At 40.8% G+C, this 24,364-nt stretch overlaps 1 protein-coding gene across 1 annotated transcript in view; it reads right to left on the reverse strand.

Moving 5' to 3' along the window:
- Positions 1-203: 203 nt before the first annotated feature.
- Positions 204-24,364, reverse strand: part of lrfn2b (leucine rich repeat and fibronectin type III domain containing 2b) — a 169,716-nt gene continuing 145,555 nt past the window's right edge. Inside the window, exons 6-7 of the mRNA XM_042390854.1 lie at positions 15,751-17,147; positions 204-1,262 (exon numbers count right to left, since the gene is read on the reverse strand). Of these exons, the coding sequence (XP_042246788.1) occupies positions 287-1,262; positions 15,751-17,141 (2,367 nt within the window). The 5' untranslated portion in view covers positions 17,142-17,147 and the 3' untranslated portion in view covers positions 204-286. The remainder of the gene's footprint in view (positions 1,263-15,750; positions 17,148-24,364) is intronic.

Genomic DNA, 24,364 nt, shown 5'->3' on the forward strand with positions numbered 1-24,364 from the left:
TAGAACGGTTCCTTTCAGCTCTTGTAGACATATTTAATCCATCTCTGTACAAAGTGTGAGGCAAAAACAGTCCGAAGGTCTTATTCTTAAAGTTTGTATTTGGCTATGACATGAAAAACCCCTCACCCTGTCTCCCTTAACTCCCAGTGGTGGAGCCAGTGACAAGGGATGAAAATTAATGTGCTTCATGCAGAACAAAGGCTGTTAGACCAGCAGGTCTGTCTTGGTATGGCTGTTCGCTGTCCATTCAGGCAGTGTTTGACAGCGTGACAGTCCTCCATTTTTCCTAGACAGTACTCTCCATCACCCAGTCAGCGCTGTCTATTGTGCCCTTGCTCCCCCCAGTGTCCCCCTCCTCCTCGCACTGCAGCAACATACCATTTACAGACAGGCTCCTCTTAGTCCAGATACTGCTGATCCTACGCGGTTTGTTGCACAGCTGAGCGGCGCCAGCGCCTGTTACGTCTCCCATGTCAAAGGACTGGCTCCTCTTTGGCTTGGTGTCCAGAGGTAGCATGAGGAGCCGGCTGAGGCTGGAATCCAGCGTCCGGCCCAGCAGCGGCTCCCTATCTGTGTGAGGCTTCACTGCTGTCATGGCAGCACTGCTGGAGGCTCCTGCATCTCGGCCCTGTGCCCCCCGCAGCTCCAGCGAGGTGAAGGCCCCGAGGAGGTGGTCCAGGTTGGACCGGGGCTTGGAGGGAGCTGACCTCCAAATGTTGGCAAGTGTGCTGTTGGGGCTGTATGAGCCCCCATCCATGGAGGCTGAGGAAGAGGAAGAAGAGGTGAGGCTGCTCTGGAGGGAGCCACACTTGAACTCCACCACCTCGTCCTGCAGTGTCACTTTGGCCTTGACCTTGGGCTCCGGCTGCGGTTGAGGTTGAGACTGGGGCATGAGAAGTCCATTTTGCCCGAGCCGACCCCCGTTAGTCTGAGAGTGTGTGTCGCTGACGCTGGTCAGCTTCCCCACTGGAGGTTCTGCATCAGCAGCTTTGTAGCGCACCATGAGGATGACGATGAACACGAGCAGGGTGGCCACGATGATGCCTCCCACCACCAGGATCATGGTGCCTCCCAGCAGCTGGCTGGGCAGAGACTGGCACTGAGGGTAGTCGTCCTGCGTGAAGAAATGCGTGCAGCCCACAACATTGGTGGCCGTGAGCGTGGTGGCTGTGTCGTCCCAGGCGGCCAGCACACACAGATCGTAGCGGGTCCCGGACACCAGATTTGTCACCAAGAAAGCTTTGCTGGAGGCCGGGATCATCCTTAACAAAGACAGAGAAAACAATTAGACCTGCAGGTTAATTACTGTATTAAGATAAAGAGGCCTTTCTCTTTGTAACAGCCTTGGCTGATATCTCTTTTAATGACACAGAGGCAGCTGTAAAAAGCTAGAGCAGTGATACAGTAAATGCTATGAATGATTGAGCCATCAGGATCTGAACATAGTACAGATGTAATTTCAGCACATGGAGACTAAACTGCTGTGGTTGGTAATGCAAGCTCTGTTCACCATGCAATTTCTCATTAAAGGAGAGCCAGGATTTCCATTTGCATTCCCTAGGAGTTTCTCTCTGCTGCTAAGTCTCTGTGGTTACTGCATTAACAGACAGCCAACAGTAATTGGCTTTATCCTGAAGAGCCATCTGTCTTGCTGCAGTGAACAGAGGGTCCATTTGATATTGGAGCTCTGGAGCGGTGATAAATAAATAAGTAGAAAACCCAGGAAATGCAAGAAAGACTGGAGAGTGAGGCACATGTTGTATCATTCAGTCCATGATGGATTTGGGCCTGTAGGAACTAACAGGCGACCTTGTGGTAGGAACAACACAAGGGAGTGTGTCAGGTGTTGGGCTATTAAGCCCTGAGCTGTAAGCTGTAATGCTGTATGAACAGGTGTGTGTGTGGGTGTGTGTGTGTGTGTGTGTGTGTGTGTGTGTGTGTGTGTGTGTTCCCTCCCGCTTCAACAACTACCATCAAGATGTCGAGGTGCCCCAAGTAAGACAGCAAGCCTCCACAACTGCCTGAGGCAAGCTGCTCAGCAGCCAGCAGCAGAGGACTGGAGGTTGTACTCCTTCAGTTACACTCATACCTGCTGTTTAAATGATATTACACGTTCATTTCCAGGCCCACAGTTTCCCCTGCAGAGATTCACATCAGAAGAATAGCACTTGAGTCATGAATCTGGTCATCTAACCTGTAGGCCGTGTGGTAGAGCTAATATGACGCTAACATGCCACAAAAATTAAATACCAAGATACTAGAAATGTTCAGTTATATCAGGGCGAGTAGATCATGTCAACTTTTATCTCTCTGCCAGGAAACTGTCAGCTTTGTCTATTTTTCAGCTTCACAGCTCAAAATCATTTGATTGTAAACTGTTTTTGATGCTGTGTCAGTTGCGTATTAGCTCATATATATTGTATAGGGCTGGTTATTTTCATTTTCTGTTTTCCCTCCAAAAGAAGAAAAATCTAGGGCAGGGCTGGATTAACCCGTTTGGAGGCTGTGGGGCAAAAACAGAACACAAAACAAAAAAAAAAAACAGCTGTGGACTCCTTATTAAACCCACTCCCAACCCTTTAAATACCCATCTGGAACAATGCACTCAGCAGCTTCATTATATTTTTCCTCAAGCCCAAGAAACCAATCAGTACTCCTATATTGGCTGTTTGTTGTGTGCCAATTAGTTTATAATATTATGATCAAACTAGGGCTGTCGATCGATTAAAAAAAATAAACTAATTAATCACACAATTTGTGGTGATTAATTGTGATTAATTCTTTTTCAAGAATTCAAGACTGAAGCTTGAAATAATGGATATTAAAATGTAAAATAACCGAAAGATAACTGAGAGACACAGATTCTCTCCTGTGATCTACAGATTTCCTAATAAAAGGCCATTAAAATTAGTAATCAGCTTAGAAGGCACTAACTTCTTGTAGGGCTGCACGATATTGGGGAATCTTTTTTTCCTGCGATATAAAAAAAATACAGGAAATTTCACCGGATACATGCAGTATGTTATTGATGTACACACAACACCCCCCTCCTACTTCTACCACACTTGGTTCAGCTCTCTGCCACCCCTCCAGAAATCAGCTTGGACTCCTCCACTTTCAGTATCAAACAATCAAAGCAGGCCCCACCAGTCGCCTACCACAACCTGAAAATGAGTGCTGCCTGTTTTGGTTGTTTGATAAACTGATCAAGCGCACCCCTTCACTAGAGCACATAGCGAACTGATTGCGGTGCATGCAGAGTCTGTGTATCACCTGCCTGTAAACATGCACGCCACGCGGCTACTGTCACAGATAATGTCACCTGGATGCTAGAGGCAGGCGTTCAGTCAGACAGCTTTTGAGTGTGTGTATTCCCGTTATCAGTGGCACCTCATCCCAGTGCTGGCTAAAAGTTAAATGCTTAAGTAAGAAATGCTTAACACACACAAAACACACACAAAACTGGCAGTATCCATCTGTACTTTAATCTTGCTGGCATATAGATAAATCTGTTTGTTGCTTGAGTTTGAGAGTTTTACCATCCTCAGCCGTGCCAGGAGGCCTGTTTATCTTCCACCACGCAGATTAAGCATACATTTGAACATCATTAGAAATGGTAGATTACATGTAAATAACACAACTGTGACACACAAACTGTGCAGATTACTGTTGTTTTCTCCAAAGATCCGTCAGGCGGCTTATTAAAGTGAAACTTTCTGCCTAAAACTACATCCTTGTCCCTATCCATCTTTAGCCTGTTTGGTTCAGCAGCACGGGGCAGCACACGTCACCACACCCTTACATCATCAGCTGCCACAGGACATAAACAAAACGCAGCTTAATTTTTTAACATGTTAAATATTTCAGATTATCACAAAAATTAACATGTTATGGTATTAAAAGTAGATTTAGACACAAGGGCCCCTAAAATGGCGTCAAACTTTCTACAGTTAAACTCAGATAAATCCAAGATTATCATAGGTCCAGACTCATCCCAGAATTTCATTTCCTCACATCTTGGTCCTCTTTTATCAAACATTACTAACTCTTGCAGAAACTTCAGTATTATCTTTGATAACAACCTCTACTTCGACCAGCATATTCATTCTGTTGTCCAATCATGTTTTATCCAACAACAAATTTCAAGAATCAGGTAATTTTTATCTGTCAGGAACTTAGAAACAGTAATTCATGCATTCATTTCATCCTGGTTAGATTACTGCAGTGCACTCTACTCGTACGTTACTCAACAAACCCTCAGTAAACTGCAGCTTATTCAAAATGCTGCATAACCAGGTCGAACAGGAGAGAACACATCACACTGGTATTACTTCACTGGCCCCCAGTTTGTCTTAAAGTAGATTTTGATGAGAGAGAATGATGATGCTTTAGGCTCAAAGGGGTTACCTCCTGAATATATAGCTGACCTCCTGACCTGCTAGGAGCCTTAATGAAACCTGAGATCCTCTGGTAAGTCATTCCTGGCCGTTCCTCGGTCAAACCTAAAAACGAAAGGTGACAGGGCCTTTTCTGTTTGGGCCCCTCGGGTGTGGATTGACCTGCCAAAGGAGATCAGGGAAGCTAACACTTTGTCTTCTTTTAAGTCATTTAAAAACTCACTATTTTAGATTTGCTTTTTATAAATTTATGTAAAGCACTTTGTAACTTGTTCTGAAAAGTGCTATAGAAATTCAGGTTGGGTAATAATGCAGTAGCGATTTTAAAGACTTATCAATGTACCAATAACAGCTCAGCATAAACTCAGACAACCTCAGTCATCTTTTTGCTCTAATGTCTCGTGCCTCTATTCATGCTAGCTGCTACAAACTACACAGACATTTGGAAAATGGTAAAAGATGTGACGGAGCATCTGTAACAGATACTCTTCTTCATCTTCAAAGACTAAAACATCTTTAGGTTGGTAAAAAGTGTAGATGTCACCATATTATTGACTGAAAGTTGTAGCAACAGGAACTAACTGAGGGGCGGTCTTTAGGATTGCCACATGGTGAATCCAGGGTCCTGGGGCAGTTGCCCTCTTTGCCTGCTTGGTAACCCCACTCGATTTGACTGTTATCAGCCTATTGAATATATGTTGTCATCACACATCTGTCCCAGATATCTGGGCTAGTAAGGGCCTATTAACCTACTAGTAGGTTCAGGAGGCTGTTATCACCCATTTATTACAGTGAACCAATGTTGGTGGAGCCCAGTAGGTGCAGAAGGCTTGTTTTCAGCATGTGCTGTCACATTACTGTCAAGTTTCTTACTGTGAAAACAAGAACAAGGCTGCTGCCACTCCTTTTATTCTCACTGGACAATGAAATATTTTAAACAGAGTATTTTTATATGTCTTAATACATGTCTGGAGGGGATCTTTATTTAAAATCTACTCAGATATACTCATGAATGACTTTTGGATTGTGTTAGGACAAAACTTCACTTTTCTTCACTTTTTCCCTCTTGTTTTGGTTGTGATAAAGTTTTTTTATCCATTTGTCAGTTTTGAATGGAGTGAGCTGTTGAGCTAACCACAGCACATTTACACTGGTATTGTTAAAATGTCATTGTTGATTAATGTGCACTGTCGCCTATGTATTCAAACAGATAAATAAACAAAGAAATATATTGATGTTTAGAAGACCTTTTGAGTTAAGGTGCAGAAATTTGTCACATGACATTAATATGAGCAAGTATAAGCTGCAGTTTCAGATCCTACATTTGTTTGCTCATTGTTACCTGCCATTTTCTCTCACATTCATCACCAAAAAGACATTTATCTGACATGCAGCAAAGATCACAGATAGGTTCAAAACCAGAAACATCTCAACCACTGCGAGGTTGAGATGTTTCCCAATTAGTCACCAGAGCTCAAACAAAAGAAGCTGTTTCCCAATAAAAAAGTTCTGCTTCTCAGACAACTTGTGCTACAGTTCATTACACGATTATAATTGGCTGCCTGGGATTGGGAGCAAAATTCTTTAGCCTAGTGATGCTCCTGCTGTGTGCTGCTCACTCCTGTGTCTGGGTCTAATTGATTTCAGGTTGTCTGCATAGACGGGCTAATTCATTTTAATTCATAGGAATAAAGCCCAAGTCCAGAGAAACCTATGCCCATGCTTATCATGGGTAGATAAAAGTTTTTTCCTGCCCCTTCAGGCTGCAAAAGGCAATTTGTGGAGTGGCCTGCTTAGTTCCTGACGATGGCATGAGGCCACAGCAATAATCAGAGTGAAAGCGGAAGAGAGAGAATAGAAGAGTGGGAGAGGAGACGGAGGAGAAGATGGGCTCTTGGCTTAGGCTTCTTTAAGCTTTGCGAGAGATTTGTCACTTACAGTTTTAATATTCTACAAATTTTCTCAGTTCAAAGAAAGAGCTGACAAAACAAATAAATCACCACTTCAGGCTGCATCTTCCCTGTCCACAACCATTAAACTATGTCATGGCTCTGAAATGTTTTTTCCAGCTACAAAGAATCACTGAAACATTATTCATTATCTCTATTGATTCCTTAAGGCTTTTTTCCCTGGACAAATACAGACAAGGTCATGCCAAATGGTCTCCTGGCCCATTGATTCAGCCTAAACATTGGGGTGCTGCTGGGAAATTTGATTATGCTTATATAAGCAAAATCCCTAATGGCCTCTCACTGGCTGCTTCTCACTCTTAGACTCCACAGCTGTATTGTATGGGATTAATGGGCCGTGACATTTTTCTGTGTCTGGGTCTATACCCTTGAATATCTCCTGGTTGCAATAAAACATCCCCTCCATCTAACTGTAATGGATGAATGCATTAGGAAGAGGAAGTCGTGCTGAAAATGGTGCCACCTTAGGCCTGTTTTTTGTGTACACTTTCTGCTTGATGTAACTGTGATAACACAGCACAGCTCATGTAGACCTGCAGCGTGAACAGTGGAGAGCCTTCATGTATCTGGCAATATGCTCTCATTAAAGAGAATAACAGCACAGATACAAGTGCACAACTGTCACAAGATTGGTTCAAAAGCAACAGCTAACGTGAAGGGAAGTTTTTCTTGACTGTATCATTGCATGAAACTCAAAAGTAGTTTGAACTTTAGACTTTCACAATAACTTCAATAACTAAAGCTGAATTAATTGATTTTTTTAGACCGACTGGCGGCAGCAGAACAAGATGAAAACATAAAAACATGCAAGCTTATAAGGCCTCATAGGACACAATGACTGAAAAGTCTCTTCAGTTCTTTCTTTTACTGCACAGCCAAATTATGTTAAGATGATGTCTGAGAAAGTGGTGATTTGTTGACGTATTCAGAGTTCATTCTTGATCCTCTTATACTCCTCTGACCTAATGCTGACAAATCAAAATGACAAAAGCTCATTTTCCGCTAAAATTGAAGTCATGACCTATTTTGCTTTGTGAAACAGAAATGTACTTCCTCTACAAAAAATCCACAGAAGTAGTCTCAAACTTTATCAATGGAAACTCTATTAATGTAGGGACTCAGAAATCAAGATCCAGGTTATTCTGACTTGTGACATTTATGAAGATGACTGATCGAAACACTGGTTGCTGGAGTAACCTGGTTAAACAATACACCTGTGTCCTAAAGCTTGTGTAAGGCACACTTTACGGTCTAATGAAGAGATATGACTCTGTTTTCACTAATGTAAAATTGGATTCAATTATGAAGTAACAAACTTTTCTCACCTAAGAATCTTCTGGTTTGTAACTCACTGGAACAGGGTCAAAAAGGAACTCTTCCTATCTGCATTACGGCTAATTGCCTGGACATTCCAGCTTGATTCTAATATATGATTATACACTGATATATATGGTTTACTGAAATATTCATTATATATGTAAAAACTGGTATTTTAACAATTTCATGTACACTGTTCAGTTGTTTTTTAAATATTTGTCATATGCACTGGTTAAGAAGGTTGTTTGATGTTGCAAATAAAGTATCCTCTATGGTGACAGCAGCTTTCAACCATATCACATAGTCTTCATCAACACTTTGCTCAGTTGTCATGGACTTTCCAAGGTCAAGAATGAACATTCAATCTTAACATTTAAAGGAAAACTCTATTATATTAAAACCTGATGTATTTCCCATTAATGTGGCCATTGTGACTCTATGAGCCATGCTAACTTTGCACTTAGCAGCTCTGTTATAGAGATTCAGGGAAATGAGGAGTCACACTAAACAGCGTATATCAGGGCAAGCTATGCAAGCCTCCTACAGCTTTCTAAATAAACATGATTTTTACAACAATCATTTTACTTGACCTATACAACCAGCAGTGGTCAATAAAAATTGCAGTGTGTATTCTGTCATTTTATTCCTGTAATTCATAAAATTACAGGCACACACCATTTATCTTGTTTGCTACTACTCCTCTTACAGGAACACAGGCTAAATGGACAATGAGCTACAGCCTCAACATGTAAACAAAGCAGTGTGCAAGTTGCCCTGGCTGTAGATCCCCATGCAGTTAGACATAATGGCTGTTCCAAGCAGCTACTTTCTGAAGTGTTCCCTGAATTTCTACAATGGAGCAAAGAAGCACAAAGTTGGCATGAATCATAGAGTTCTGAACTTTTATGTCTCCATTTAAAAGACATGGGAGTCCATCCTGGTAAAGGTGTTAGGATTTGATCACATTGACACACTTTGATGAGCTGACAATACTAAGTGCTTTTTTTCCCCCTTACCACTGACACTATTAAGTTATAAGAAATGTATACTTGGAAGCAATTCCTGTACATTTATCGCTGCTTGTTGAGGTGCACAGACTCCCAATCACCCACTCATACCCACGAAAACAGCTTGACATTTCTAAATGACCTGGTATGGTGCTGTTTTTGAGTTCTGATCAGTGCAGTCCTGTATATTTTCTAGTATAGAAGCCATAAATCCAAATACAGGCTTTTAGGCACAGCTAATACCCAGTAATGTTGTCCTCGGGAGCTTGCTTTCAGTCCTGACATACGTACATCTCTGTAACAGAGCAGCATCCCATGACATGTGAAACTCAAGCCATTATGTGCTTATACTGTAGAGTTCTGAGAAGATGTTGCAATTTCACTGAAATATCACTGAAGGGTTGCGGCTGACGTGTAACTTCCATTACCACAGCACATGAAGAACCATCCCTCTGTTCATGGCCTCCCAGCTCAACATAATGACCATGAATCACCTTTTTATGAGCAGGAATAAGGTGGTTCATCTTCACATCTTACCCAGAGGTGAGTTACATATGTTGTTACATATACTTCTGTAACTTTATGAGAGAACTGTTCTTTCAAGAATAATTTTAACTCAGCATACTTTTTACTCAAGTAAATGTCAAAAGCAAAGTAAAGCTTTTAAAATGTGCTTACCTAAGCTGGGCAGCAGTGGAAGGAAGTAACAGTACATTCACTAATTCACTAAAGTACTGCATATAAGTACTATTTTGAGGTACTTGTACTTTACTTGAGTATTTCCATTTTATGTACTTTGTACTTCCACTCCACTACATTTCAGAGGGAAATATTGTAATTTCTACTCCACTACATTTATTTGACAGCTAAATTGTATTTATTTTTTTTTAATGTTATTTGTTTATTTAACAGGGACAATGGATAGTCACTGACAGTCCCAGAATTTGCTAGATAGCTAAATTTCATCGGCAGTCCCTGGGCAGGCAAATTTGCAAAGGAATTACGGCAGCAGTGTTCTAATTCATACAAGGGTACAGAGAATAAACATTGCATCATAAAAACTAAAAGCACTTTCCATTTAAAACATTACACCATAGACAAAATGAAATAAAATACTCTATGTTTAGTACTTCTTGGTTAATGGTCACATGACTGGTTGTGTTTCAGCCATGATTTCAATTGTGATTTACAACTAGAGAAGGTAGAGTATTGTCTGATAGTGCTGGGTATTGTGTTCAAAAAGTTTGCAGCTCTAATGTAGAAAGCTGACTGGCTACAGATGTGTGTGCAATTCTTTATCTTTAATCAAATAAGATCACCTGTGCTTGAAACAATATCAGTGATAAAAAACTAAAACAAAACTGATTACTCATAAAGTCAGTCACTTCTCAAGTTGTTTTTTCCATATACTTTTATACTCTTATTCTAATTACTGTTTTGTTGACTACTTTTCTTTTCACTTGAGTAACTCTAATCATAAAGTAGCAGTACTTTTACCTGAGAACAGTGGATGTACCTCACTCACAAACTTTGGAGCATCTCAAAATAGTGCACTTTTCAGGAATTTAAAAAAGAAAAAAAACAACTTATTTTCAGCTTTACAATGGCACATTGTTAAAAGTCTGTTCTGGTTTTGAATTTTGAAATTCCCTGGGCCCTCAGGCCTTCATTCACCCATCCTACATAAAGGATCACATAGAACCTTTAGTTCAAGTAACAATATGCCAATCATGGAAAGTGGAGCAGTGATAACATTGTCCTCCAGCTCCAGTGTTTGAAGAGGAAACAGCTGACAACTCTTACTGTACCTTTTCTGCACAACAGCGGGACACAGCTAAAACGATTAGGTTGTCTGGATCCCTTCAATCCCAGCAGCTACAGGCCTATTTCCAAACTTCCATTCTTATCTAAACTTTTACAGAGTTGTCTCCACTCAACTTTCCTGAATTCAACTTGGCTTTCATGAATAACTCTGTGAAACATTTTGAGCTGCTTTCAGAACAACACACCACACAGAGACTGTCCTTATTAAGGTAGGAAATGATATTCTCATGGCAGCATGAAAGCTCTGTTAGAATCCCTCTACTGTAGATTTGGTGCAGCTTTTGCTAACATCTTAATTGATCAGGCAAATTCCTGGGTTGTCATTAGGGACTGTTGGTTCAGCTCATATCTGTCTCATGTTCCAGACATCCAGACATCTTCAGCAGACACTATCAGTGGGGCTCAGCAAGGTTCAGTTTAAGGTCTCTGCTATGGAAGCAAATCTGTCTCACCAGATTTTGAATTCAAATCTTCCTATCTTCAATAACTCATTTTCCCAATTACCAGCATCATCTGCACACAAAACTTCACTTTTTCTTTACTGATCATATGCAGCAACGGCCACAAGTAGGACCCAAACCTCAGGGAGCATAGACACTCAAGAATATTGTGCAAAAATGTATTTAAAAGATTATCTGAAGTTAATATGGAGCTACCCAAATGAGTCAAATCAAGTAGATATCTTTCAACGTTACAGTCTTTTTAGTGCCAAAGTCCCTCTTTTTGTTACTATTCTTCCACCGCAGCTCAACAGGGAAACACTGTCTGAGGAAACACAAAGAGGGAATTTGATACTAAAAAGACTGTATATGTGTCAGATATCCACTTGATATGACTAACTCAGACTGCTGAAGCCTCATATAAGCTTCACATCAACTTTTAAATGCATTTTCACACAAAATGACTGTGTGGACACACTGTGGATTTTGGCCCCCAACACTTACATTGAAAATGTAATTGAAGGGGATATTTAATGCTTGTTTTAAGCTGTATGCTTACACAACTACTTCTGTCACTTTTCATTTGAACAACTGATTCTTACACCATGAATGCCTTCTAGAGAGAATGTCTGAAAATGTGCGCAGTGATCCTCAACTGTATTATTTATCATTTCAAGACTATAAAGACAAAAAAAGAGTTCTTGCTGTAGGGTGAGGAAACAGTGTATGTAGCGCCAAAGAGGCTATGATGGCAGGCTTTCCAACCTGCCTTTGGGTGTAAACATTCAGAATAGTTATGAGAACTTTTCATTTAGACATGAAAACACGTCATACAAACTAGTTTGTTCCAAGCCTACTGAACAAGGTTAAGGTTAGAGAATGATCAGGGTTAGGAGCTCCCACCTAAGATCTTTTGCAGCATGTCATGCTACTCCTGGCAGTTATATTTCACAAGGCCTTTTAACTCTATTACCAGACAAGAACATCAATACTGGACTATTAGTTTTTATAACATCCAGTGCCAATCTTTTAAATTCTTGCTTTCAACAGTATCTGCGCATGGCAACTATGGTAAGGTGAAGGTATGGGAAAGATTGTGGTTGAGGTTTGGTTAAGTTTAGGCAACTAAAACACTCGCTCAAGTTTAGGAAATTATCATGGCTACAGTCTATGATGGGACATGACTCCGGTCTTATGCATGAAAGTCAAACACACTACATACCCATCTACGGCCTCAATCTCCAGACCATTACTGTCTGCCTGACTACATAAGAGGCAAACTACTTACTAATTAACATTGAATGTCAGCATTGGAGGTAAACTCTGAGGTGGGGAATTGTCAAATGTGAACATGGGGATACTTGTTTGTCTGAAGCAGCTCTAATTATTCATTCTGAACCACTAATGCAGGCTCATTCTAACTTTATGATTGTCAGTCTGTACTGTACATTTGAAGTAGCAGTCACAGTAGCATTAAGGCATAAATCTTTGCAGCTCATAAAAAATAAAGGAGAAACTAGATGGTGTTCAGATTGAAGCCACACATAAATGATGAAGGGAGGAACTGGCTGTTCCTCTGGGAACTTATTATTACAAGTCGATGTAATTTGACATGGGGCTTAAAGAATAGATTGAAAGTGCCAGCAGAGCATTTTAATTAATTTCACTGTTTTGCCACCTGAGTCTTTCTCTTCCGCAGTCCAAAATGTGAAGGTAAGCACATTTGCAATTCACTTTGTTTTTTTTTATATATATCACACTTTAATGTAGAAGGCAGCACACTTAGAAAATCCTGATTTGCAGGGATGCAGTGTTTATAAATGAGCCCTCTGGGAGTGACTTCACAACAGCTGTCATTTCTATAAGTACTGGGTGTGCATATGCTATCTGAATATTTACATAAATTAATAGTGTCTATATTATATAATCTTTCTCCATAATCATATCAATATCATGACTGCCAAATGAAAATAATGATTAAAGTTCTTGTAAAGTAAATTCATAGATTTGTTTCTAAATACATTATACATGTTTGAATAATAGTGTATACAAATAATACCAATAATACTGAATATAATTCAGTATGTTGTATTATGCTTGTAACACACTTTGTGACTAATGTCTATGATAAGCGCTGTACAAATAAAATGTACTTGCTTACTTACTAGAATTAGTAAGTAAGTGAGTAAACATTACATTAGTTTCCTGGACTGAAAAACATTCTTCCTCTATTATTATCAGGATAAAACAAGTAAGAAAATATGCTTCATAATGAAGGGAAATATTGCAAAAGATGGATGGCCGCAGCCCTGAGGCTACAGCTCTAAATATTTTGCTTTCCACAGTTGTGAGAGGAGTAACTGATTTAAATGGCATTAAGTAATTGGATTTTACTCTGTCTGGTTTCACATTCGTTTTGGAGGCTGTGGCAGTAGAATACAAGCCTCATCTAATACAGTTTCATCCCCATCAAATGCTGCTGGATTGACAGAAGCTTTGCCTCCCGAGCTTTGAATTTCCACTGGTTCTGGACTACTGAGCATAATCAAACTCAACACAGCACAGTGCTTAGTGAGGGAGACATCAGATGATGAAACGGTGTTGAAGAAGGGAAAATAGTTGTTTTTGCTTGCCGTTTAGCAATTTGATGGACAATACAGACATGGGATGATGGATGGATCCCTTGGGTTTGCCAACATGAGTGTGAAATATTATATGGAACTCTGCAATATACTGATTCCTCTGGGAAGTCTTGCTGGGTGACTCTGTGAACACTGCACTCTGTAAATAGGCATCATTATATGTTTGACCAAAATGCATCTGTCTTTAAGATCTCCAAAGCAAATCATTCTGTATATGTAGTTTTATAATGCACCTTTCATTCAGACTCCATGTCCTTTTTACTATACGCCATTCCTTCCTCATCTTTCAGTAATGAAGATCTACTTAGTGCTGTACAAACATTGAAAAAATATTGACACTGCAATAATGACAAGTGTAATTTACAAATTGCACGAAGCTGCTGTGATTTCAAATCAGATGGAAGCTATTTCAGACAGCTTCCTACACAAACTATTCCTGCTGTGGAAAATGCCTTTTACTTAAGGTGAAACAGAACAAATTATCAGCATTAAAGCCAAATAAATTTAATGTTTAACCACCTGGGGGGCAGTGGAACAAGCTGAAAACACATCATCTGATATGTTATAATCTTACATAGTCGTTATGGCGAATGTTTAAGCAAATGTAGTGATGAAAACAGAGCTACTACATCTGCTGCTGTGGAGGATGGAGGACCGTGTGCTGAGGAAGAGGGTAGAGAAGTGGAGCAGGCAGCCGGAGGAGACCACGAGCCAGTAGGAAACCCCTCTGCTGCTATGGAGGAGGATGGAGGACTGAGGTAGAGGAAAGAGAAGGAGTAACACCAACTACCGGAGGAGAAGCACCGGTAGGAGACATGTCAGATCCCTACAGCACTGACCCAGGTCACTAGAGCAACAGAATAGACCAAAAAGTGGGCGCTTATTGGGCCAAAATGGAACCTGAATCTTGCAAGAATAAAAACTCCAACTTCTTCACCTCTGAGTGGCAGTATAAACTACGGAAGAGATAAACGAAATCTGGGGAACAATTTTTAAAAGTAGACTGTAGTCAACTATGCAGCAAGAAAGACTGGGCCACCTCATCCTAATGTCAGTTGAGCATGACATTCTTCAGGCTGTGGATTCACATTCACAATCAAGGACTTTGCGGTGAAGAAGACTGGAAGAAAACACTTCTGAAGGTAAGGCAATATGCTCTTTTCATACCGATTCTTTGCTTGTGATGTTTGCAGGTTTTTAATTGAAAAGACTGATCTTCCCATGTTGCTGCCATGCACACAGGTCTACATGATGTAACCTAGCTTTGTTTTGACTTATTGTTCACATATTGTCTTACATTGATGAGTTTCATATCCTGTTTACTGTTTAGGAGTGCACTTTATTTACTATTTGTCTCTGTCCATTGAGCAGGGTGCTGAATTAATGTTGCCATTGGCATATTGTGAAGGGAGGCATGCACTTGGAACTTGTGGTAAGCTACTCAATTAAATGCACTTGACAGCCTGGTTATATGAGTGACAGAACTTTTTGTTTTTGTTCTTAGAAACATTGTGGGAGAAAGCCACAATACTTTACAAGAAAATGGATAAAGTCCAGTCTAAGTCTTTATTTTTTATTTTTATACCCTTGTCTGCAATAGACATTCTGCCTATCAGCTCTTCCTGCACACCTGCCCTTTATTTCCCTAATCAGCCACTCCCTGAACTCCACCTTCACTCATGTCTGCTGTGAAAAAGCCTCATGGCCTTTGCTGTCCAGTTCTTGTTCTGTCTGTCTGTCTGGATTTTGCTTGCCTGCCAGCTCCCTTTTGCCTTTGCTAGCTGCCTACTTGTTACTGACCTTGTTTTTGTACAAAGAACAGGTAAACTGCCTTTTTACCTCACCTACTCTGTCTCTGCATCTTGCTTTTGGGTCCTCACAATTACCAGATTTGTCACAGCAGGCTTACTGGAGCTTTTTCACTAAAAACAGCTGCAGCTGACTCCATAGCACTGAGGGGAACTGCAGAGTTGGTGATAATTCTCTCATCACTATGAGCGATCCCTTTCACATAACACATAGTCATTGGATGCATTGGTAATATAAAAATATTAATTATCAATCAACCAATTACATTCTATACCTATTCAGAATTTCCACAAAAAAACTGTACCTATATTTCACATTTCCTACAAAAATATTGAAGTGTTTACCTGTAGATCAGAACCTCATCGTCAGAGCAGTTGTACTGGAGCTGGTACATCTTCACCTTGGGTGCTGACTTGCTCACCATCCACTTGACCAGCGCTGACACAGCTGTTACCTCAGAGACAGATACAGCCTTCTCTGGTTGGCTCTTGGGAGCCCCCTTGCTGATCCTGGTGGTGCCTGTGATGTCAGAGAGACGGGACTTTGGCTGTGCTGGCTGCCCGGTACCGTTGCTAAGGTGGGGGAGCTGGACTATGGACACCTCCACTGAGGCAGTGGACTCCCCGGCAACATTAGCGGCAATGCAGGTGAAGGTGCCGTAGTCCTTGGAGGTGGTAATAGTGATGCTCAGGGTTCCATTGCTGAACACTGCGGTGCGAGAGGAGTTGCCAAGCAGCCGATCATCAGGGGAGATCCAGTGGATGGTGGGGGAAGGATCTCCAGTAGCTTCGCACCTTAGGCTGGCTGTCTGGCCCTCCAAGACCAGCATTCTGTGGGTGTGTTGGGTAATGAGAGGTGGCTGACACACAAACTCCTCCTCCTTTATTTTCCAAAAGTAACGACCCTTAAGTGCAGGAGGGGAGGCACAAGTCTCCAGGTCGTCGTCTCTTTCAAGTCTCCGCAGCCACAACATCTCACAGTTGCAGTGCAGTGGGTTCCCACCCAGGCTCAAGGACAGCTGGGGAGCGTAGGGTGTGGTCAAGATCATCGAGTCCTGGGCGCGGGCAAAGATGGGGTCTGGGGGTAGCTTCTGCAGTCGGTTAGATGTCAGGTCCAGTCTCGCCAGCCTTTCCAGGTCTGTGAAGGTGCCCTCTGGAATGAAGTCCAACAAGTTGTGGTCCAGACTGAGCTGGTGCAGGTTGATCATCTGGCGGACTGAGTCCCAGGGCAGAGACATCAAGTTGTTGTAAGAGAGGTCCAGATCCTCCAAGGCAGGTGCAAGGTCCTCAAATGCCTTGTCATGAATGCGTCCTAGTTGGTTATTGTTGACAATGAGGTGCTGCAGGTTTACCAAACCTCGCAAGTCATCAGGGCCAAGCTCCATCAAGCGGTTGTTGTCCAGATGAAGTGAGCGCAGCGTTTCCAGGTCACCAAAGGAGAAGGGCTGGATGTAGCTAATGGTGTTCCTGGAGAGGGTCAGGTCTACTAAGTCAGTCATATTAGCAAAGTCCTGCTGTGTGATACGGAGGATGTAGTTGCCTCCCAGTCGCAGCTCCACCGTGCTGCGGTCAATGTCCGGAGGCACGAATAGAAGGCCTTTGGAGGGACACAGTGTTCCCAGGGACTCTGACAGATTCTGGCATACACAGTACTTGGGGCATGCATGGGTGATCATCACTGTGGCTCCCAGGACCAACAGGCAGCAGATGATGTGGTCCATGGTAGAGTCATACATAGGAACCTGTGTGAGAAACAGAAACATAAAGACAGATGAGTTAAAGTTAGCATTCATAAACTCTATCAGCAATTCAACAAGACCCCTCAGACCTCAGAACACACTCAGGCATAAAAGAGATTAAAAGATGTGAGATGGAGTCACAGGCCCAACTGTGTCTCAACAGAAATGAGTAAAATGTTAAAATAATTTCCCCAAAACATCTGTTAAATGGAATCACTTTAAACATACCATCATTGCCTCATTTGAAATCTTTATCAGATACCTTCAGGGATCATTAAACTTTTATCTTATCTCACAAGTTCCTGTGGCAGGCTCACAGGGGAGTGTGCCTCAGTTTTAAGTAATCTCTGTTGGATTTGGCCCAGAGGACTGAATCTTTTCCAGTCATCTTGAGGTGTATTGATCTGACAAGACTTTGGTCCAGACAACTGCTGTCATCACAGCTCCAGGCATAAGAACAAAGTTTTGATCCTTGACTTTTACAATCTGCTTAGGGTTTGAAGGTAAGGGGAGACAAAAAGGTGGAAAAGGCAGGAAGAAAAAAACGTAACGAGATAGCAAGAATTGGTTTAAAGGCCCCAAGTTTTATTATTTTGAACCAAAGCTTTAACGATAGTACAAATTCAGTGTTATTTTCATAGTTTTGGACATAATTTCCATCAGTTACGATAACAATGTACTCACAAAAATAATTGCTGAGAAAAAGTAGTCATACCATAAGGTAGGTTGTAAACAACCCAAAAGTCTAGCCAAACTAAAAGTTAAGCCATACCACTTTTCAAAACTAAGTGCACTTGAAAGATAAGACATAGGTAATTTTACCTTTCCCCTTTGTTATCTCCACCAAATAAGTTTGGCTAATCTAACGTAGCCATCGTCTGACTTGTTGCTCTTGCCCCCTTATTTCAAGTCATGTTGCTGCATAATAATTAATCTCAATTAATATGGTTTGGTCAGAGACATGTCCATCAAGGAACTGACCATTTATAGCAAATAATTACATAGTTTAGTGCCAGGAGTGAGAACTGACACTGGTAGCCAAGCAGCTGATGGTGAAACATGACTAGCGCAAGTATGACTTCAATGACTCTGCCTGAATTAACACGGTGCCCTATTATTAGACTTAGGAATGGTGGCCAAAATTATGAAATCAAATCATCCAAACTGTAAAAGTAATTTCCCTTTAAGAAGTCACATATTCACAGGCAGGGTTACGTAATATGGTGACAATAATTACATTTTCATGAGATATAAAGCATCTGGACATTGACTTTTAATTCAAAACAATATAAATTCTATTGTCAAAGCCATATATTTTGTGTTTGTCTTGTACAGTTTGTTCCATAATGGAGCCTGTCAGTTATCAGTTCCCAGGGGACACTGGAACGGTATCTCTCTGGGAAGTCATGTGACCTAGGTCAATTTCTGTGGGTGGGTAGAGCACTCAGGTATAGATTTATGGGACGGCCATAAATTAGCATATCTCAGTGGTCAAGTAAAGTGGGACCTATCATGCATGCCTGCTCCCATGTAACCTCACTTATTGCTGTAAAGACAAAGACGCACCTTCAATTATATTTATGCATGTTTGCACATGTGATAATCCCTCTGAGATACAGTGTAATAACTCAGATGACAGTCAAAATAAAAAGGAATGAGGAGTCAGAATAAATTCAGTACACCACTGTGCACATTTGCACTTCATTTCATGGGTAGTGTCATTATACAATATTATTATTCAGATTACAAAAACATGCAGATAAACAGCATGAAATAAAAACAGCGTGCTTTCCAATATAAACTGAGATTATCCCTTTTTTCCTTGCTGGCTCACACCCACACAAGTATACACATATCTACATCTGTACAGAGCAGGCATACACTCAGATATGGCTGCACATACCCACACTCACATGTCCACCTGCACATACACTCCATTGCATTATGCAATATTTTTTTGTGAGGAATCATATCTTTGCATTGGGTTGAACTATCTATTTCCTGTCAAGCTAGGAATGCATATGCTAATGAGCATAATGATGGTGAGTTTACTATAAAAGCTAAAGGGATGAATAGGAAAAGGTTTAGCCTGTGGCTGACTGTAGGGGCTAACTACCTCAAAAATGATGGACATTTGAATGCAGTTCTGCATGTATTTTGGAACAAGGAATGACAGCGCTTTTCAACAAAGTATAATGTATATATAGCACGAGACATAACACACAAGACACTAATATGACTCACTGGATTTAGAGGGAATTCAGACGGGGGAAAAAATTGTTTGTGACTGCCTGGCAGCTTGTTTTGTGTGTGTTTGTGCGTGTGTGTGCATTATTTGTCCTTCTTTTTAAATTTTCTGATGTGCAGTTTTTCTGTTTTCTTATTAGATTCCATTGTTGTAATATAACAACACTGAAAATTTACTTTGCAAATGTACTTTATACTGAATTTACCATGTGAGACATTATAATTCAGGAAATTCCACCTTATTGTTTTTTACCTTGGCTTTCGTTAGCAATCGGCCATTATTTGTATACCTGCTGTGAGAATTTGTGGTATTCTTAAGAATTATATTAATACTGAAATGACAGTGAAGTTTGAATAAATGTGCCATTTTTTTACAGTGCAATGATATTTCATAAAATCTTTGGTGAAAAACTTACAACTCCTTTCTACCCTACCTCCTTTTTTAAAATTCATATGCTGTATCCTTTGCACCACAAGATTTTTTCCTACTCAAGATTTAAGGTACACCACTCTTTTTGTTTGGAACAACAAACGCAAAACTTTTCATCAACTGATGCTATCTCTTTAAATCAATATTAGATCAACAGATAGATTTATAGAAGAACAATGGTGCAGATTATTACTGTATCCAAGAACTCCAAACTTGTGCTGTGGATAAGTTATTTTGCCCCAAACTCCAGCCCAGAATAAGGTACATTGCAAATGACCTGCAAAGTCCTTTAGAATCTGCTCAAAGGCCTGGGGAACACAAATAGGAGTGTTCCATCACATAGAGCAGCACAGCGCACTGAGGAGGGATGTTTAGTAAATCATCCGGTCAAAGTCAAGGGCTCTCTGTGGAGGATAGATGGTGTGGAGGTCACAGTGTTAGCAAAACGAGATGTCTCCTGACAAGTCAAGCATGGCGGCCATGCAGGTGGCTCTCTCATATGCTGAGCAGAGCTGGGACAGCAGTAATCAGTGGAAGGCCTTGATATGAACACTCATCACAGCTCCTGACAGATGCCGCTGCGCCAACCCCAGGGCTGCCAGACTCCAGCCTTCATGCCCTGACTGGCCCACAGGTGGACGGGGAGAGACCGGGTGCAGAATCATTCCATAGCACTACTTATCTGAACACAGGCAGGCCCATACTGTTACAGTAGATAGACTTGGAAATGTGGGTCTCAGTGTTGTCATGATAACCACAATTTCAACACTACTTCCATACTGTTGTAAAAGATTGAAGTTGATATTGATTTTCCTGAACATTCACAACTTTCCTGACTGTGTTGTGCATGCTGAAATTTCATTTCAGCACGAGCTCCAGAGGATATAGAGTCTGCACAGACAGCACCTGAGTTTGAATAGTAAAGAGAAGAAGAAAAAGTGGCAAACTGAAATATACAGAACCACAGTCTGTCTCCTGACAGCACACTGTGGCAATCAATGCAAAATTTATCTAAAAAAATTTCAAATGGGAATAGACTCAGTGTAGCAACAAAACTGGATCCCAGTACACCTACACTGATAAATATGGACATCAAAACTACATATCAGAACCACTGTGCCACAGGCATTGCAAAAAGTAACTTTTATCTCTTTTGTGTTGTATCATCACAGTAAAGAACATTTAGATATAAAACTCTGTCTTGGTATCCATGCCTGACCTCTGGTATCATGGCAACAGTAGAGTGTTTCATTCGAAGCTGGAGGAATTCAGAATGCTTATATATGCTATCTAAAGGGTCCAGCTCAGAAAATCCCCTGAGCACAAACAAGTCATCATTACCCCATATTGTTCCCCGTACAAGTTTGTCTTTTCCGAGTACTTCTAGACTGTTCATGAACCAGCATGGGAGTCAAGTCTCTGTAGTACTAGAGCAGTAGAGTACACCAAAATGATACACAAGAAGTCCTTCTACCTAAACACAAAATGAAGCCTTTCAAAACTATGCATCTGACTGTTGATGATTTGTATGAGCGTTTTCTTATTTGCCGTGTTTATGGTTTGTTCTAATTTAGACAACTAAAATGACTTGCTTAAGTACAATTCTAACTACCACTTACAGCATCAAAGATTAGTAGTGAAGACCCTCCTGCACAGACCATATAACATATTAACAGAATTACCATCTCCCTCCATACACCACCACCACCTGTTATCACATGACCTAAATTTCTTCTTAGGGTATGTGATGACAACTGAGCAAACTTGAGATTGCTGATGAGGACTGTATGTGTGTGTGTGTGTTCAAAGCTCTGGACAAAGCTAGTAAGTTAAGAATCTTTTCTTAAATCTCTTGGTCAAGGTTAGGGAAAGATGTTGGTCATGAATAAAATAAATCAACTTTAACTGTTGGTAGGAGAAGAGAGTAAATTCTAGTCTCTGGTGTTGAAGTCAGCCACTGCATGCTAAAGCATCTACCACAATCTCCTCCCTCAGAGGCTTTGCGGTACCATAACAACATCTTCAATCTACCTCTGCTTTTACTTCTGAGTGAAGACATTATTTGCAAGACCACAAAAGATTTGCTTGTCTTGGTTTGAGACATTTGAAGCTGACATTGTTAGCTGATGCTAACATTTTTCTGGTCAAGAAAATCTCACATAAGCTGTATTTGAAGTATCCTGCATAACAAGCATTGCTAATCACGTCAAATCCAATACCTGGGAAATGTGTTACCACTGACCATGCTAAATGTACACTTTGTCACAGTAACTCGTACAGTTACAGGGTTGAAGTCTGAGAAGGTGGGGTTGATTGAGAGTCGTTGTTGGACTCGGCGTGGGAGGATGTATTTACGTACCACTGTAGACCTGAAAAGTACCAAACTCCAACATGAATCGGCACAAAAGAGTTGTTCATTCATTTTTAGTCAGGCACTTATCTATTCATCCTGAACCCAATGAAGATAATGGCCCTTTAGGCTTTCAGGCTCCCCCACATTACTGTTTCTCTTTTTGTCTAAGTGACAGGGCCAGTGTGTGCACACACACCAGTGTGTGCTACATCATATGCAATACACTAATGAGAAATGATGATTCAGACATTCATGAGTAATTTGCCTCCATGTCCTTACATCGCTAGTACAAGAATACATCTCATTAGTATACAGCTGATGGTGGGAGGTTTCCCTGTTGGTTTGTTATTTCTCTTCCATATCACAGACAGTATGTCGGCTTTACTCTGCCTCATTCACAGGTGTATAATAGGTGTCTATGGTTTTTCTTTGGAGTATATTTGAGTAAACTCCAAGGATTAAAGACCGGATGATGTGAGGTGATGCACACTCAGTGACTGTGGCAATATGAACCCTGCTCCTGGGAACAAACTCCTTGTTTGTTCAGCTATTTTGTCACTGCTTCTTGTCTAATTCTCTGTGTATTGTGGATGAATTTAGTCCATAAATCTGCTTCTTCCAAGAAATGCTCATGACAGGTAACATTATTGACAGAGACAGAAAGTTAGTGAATGCAAGATGCTTCTAATTAACAGCAGAGCAACAGGTCAAACAGCTAAATCAGCTTCTGAATAAGAGATATTATTACTGGAGGAGATTGTTTTACTAATCAGGAGTCGCAGTGTGTGCCTCCACAGATACATGCAGCTCCCTCTATGAGACTTTGCATTAAAACAGTATTCAATTAATTTGTCCATTCATCAGTCTTTCACATTATCATTAATTTTCTATTCGTTGACAAAAAAATGTAAAACATTTCATTGCAGTTCTTGTTCACAGGTCACTTTTTATTTAGTTGTACTGTCATTATGTCATGAAAAAAGGTTGTAAACAGATAGACTCCAGATAGATACGGGATACTAGATAGATAGATAACAGATAGATAGAATTGAGCAGATATTCAAATGGCATCAGATCACAGGAGGAAAAAAACTGTTTATAAAATAATGCATTGCTGTCATAGCTTCTGGACATGTGGAATTAATGACTCAGTTTGCTGTGGGCAAGGTACCCAGATGCTCATCTTACCCTGTTCTATTGTAACAATCAAATGCATCCTCCAGCTTCCACTATCATTGAATGCTTTAAGTGTCACATGCGAATGCTGTTTCACTGCTTTTTCCACTCTAATGAATATTAAAGCACTGAATTTCATGTAATTATAGCGGTCTTTAAACCTTAAATACTGGCATTAAATATCTGCTAATATTCAGCAAAGAATACTACAGCTACTATACTAAAGAGGTTATATGACACTTTTATATACCACATACCTTTGTGCCTTTTCTGTATATTCTGCTGCACTGAGGGTTTTTTGCTGTGGAGGATTCAGCTCGGATGTGACAATCAGACTTATCACATCCACAGACATGAGATTTGGATGTAAGTCTCCGTGTTGAAACGTTTGTCTGCAGGAGAGCAGGCTGCAGAAGCAGGATCAGGGCCCTGATATTTAATCTAATCTCCAAGACATGGCAGACTAGCTCCTATTAGCATTCTGCCGCCGGTGGGTTTTGTGAACAGCTCTAAGTAGCTTTTGGGCAGAAATCTGCCTATCATCTTCTGAAGGCTGCAGACTCTGCAAGACATTACATTGAGTTTGCACTTTAGCAGATGAATGCAGAGTGCAGAGCTTAATAAAGACAGTTGAAGTGTGAGCCTGAGAGGGTGTGACCTGTGGAGAGAAGCTGGTGTTTAGGTGAATGCAGGCTGTTTAGAGCTGTTTAGAGTTTAAGTGCTGGGTACCATTTGTTTTACATTTGGTTTTTGTTTGCTCCACTTTGGTCCAGACTGAAATATCTTAACAACTATTGGATGGTTTGCCATGAACTCTTGTACAGACATTCATGATCCCCAAAGAATGAATTCTAATGACTTTGGTGACCCTCTGACTTTTCCAGTAGCACTACAGGCAGGTTGACATTTTTGGATCGGAATGAAATGTCTATTGGGTTCACACTCATGTCCCAACAGGATGGAACTTTCGATCCACTGATCCAAAGTTCCAGGTCAAAATATAGATTTGTCCAG

This window comes from Thunnus maccoyii, chromosome 17, assembly GCF_910596095.1.
Source record: "Thunnus maccoyii chromosome 17, fThuMac1.1, whole genome shotgun sequence".
Lineage (NCBI taxonomy): Eukaryota > Metazoa > Chordata > Actinopteri > Scombriformes > Scombridae > Thunnus > Thunnus maccoyii.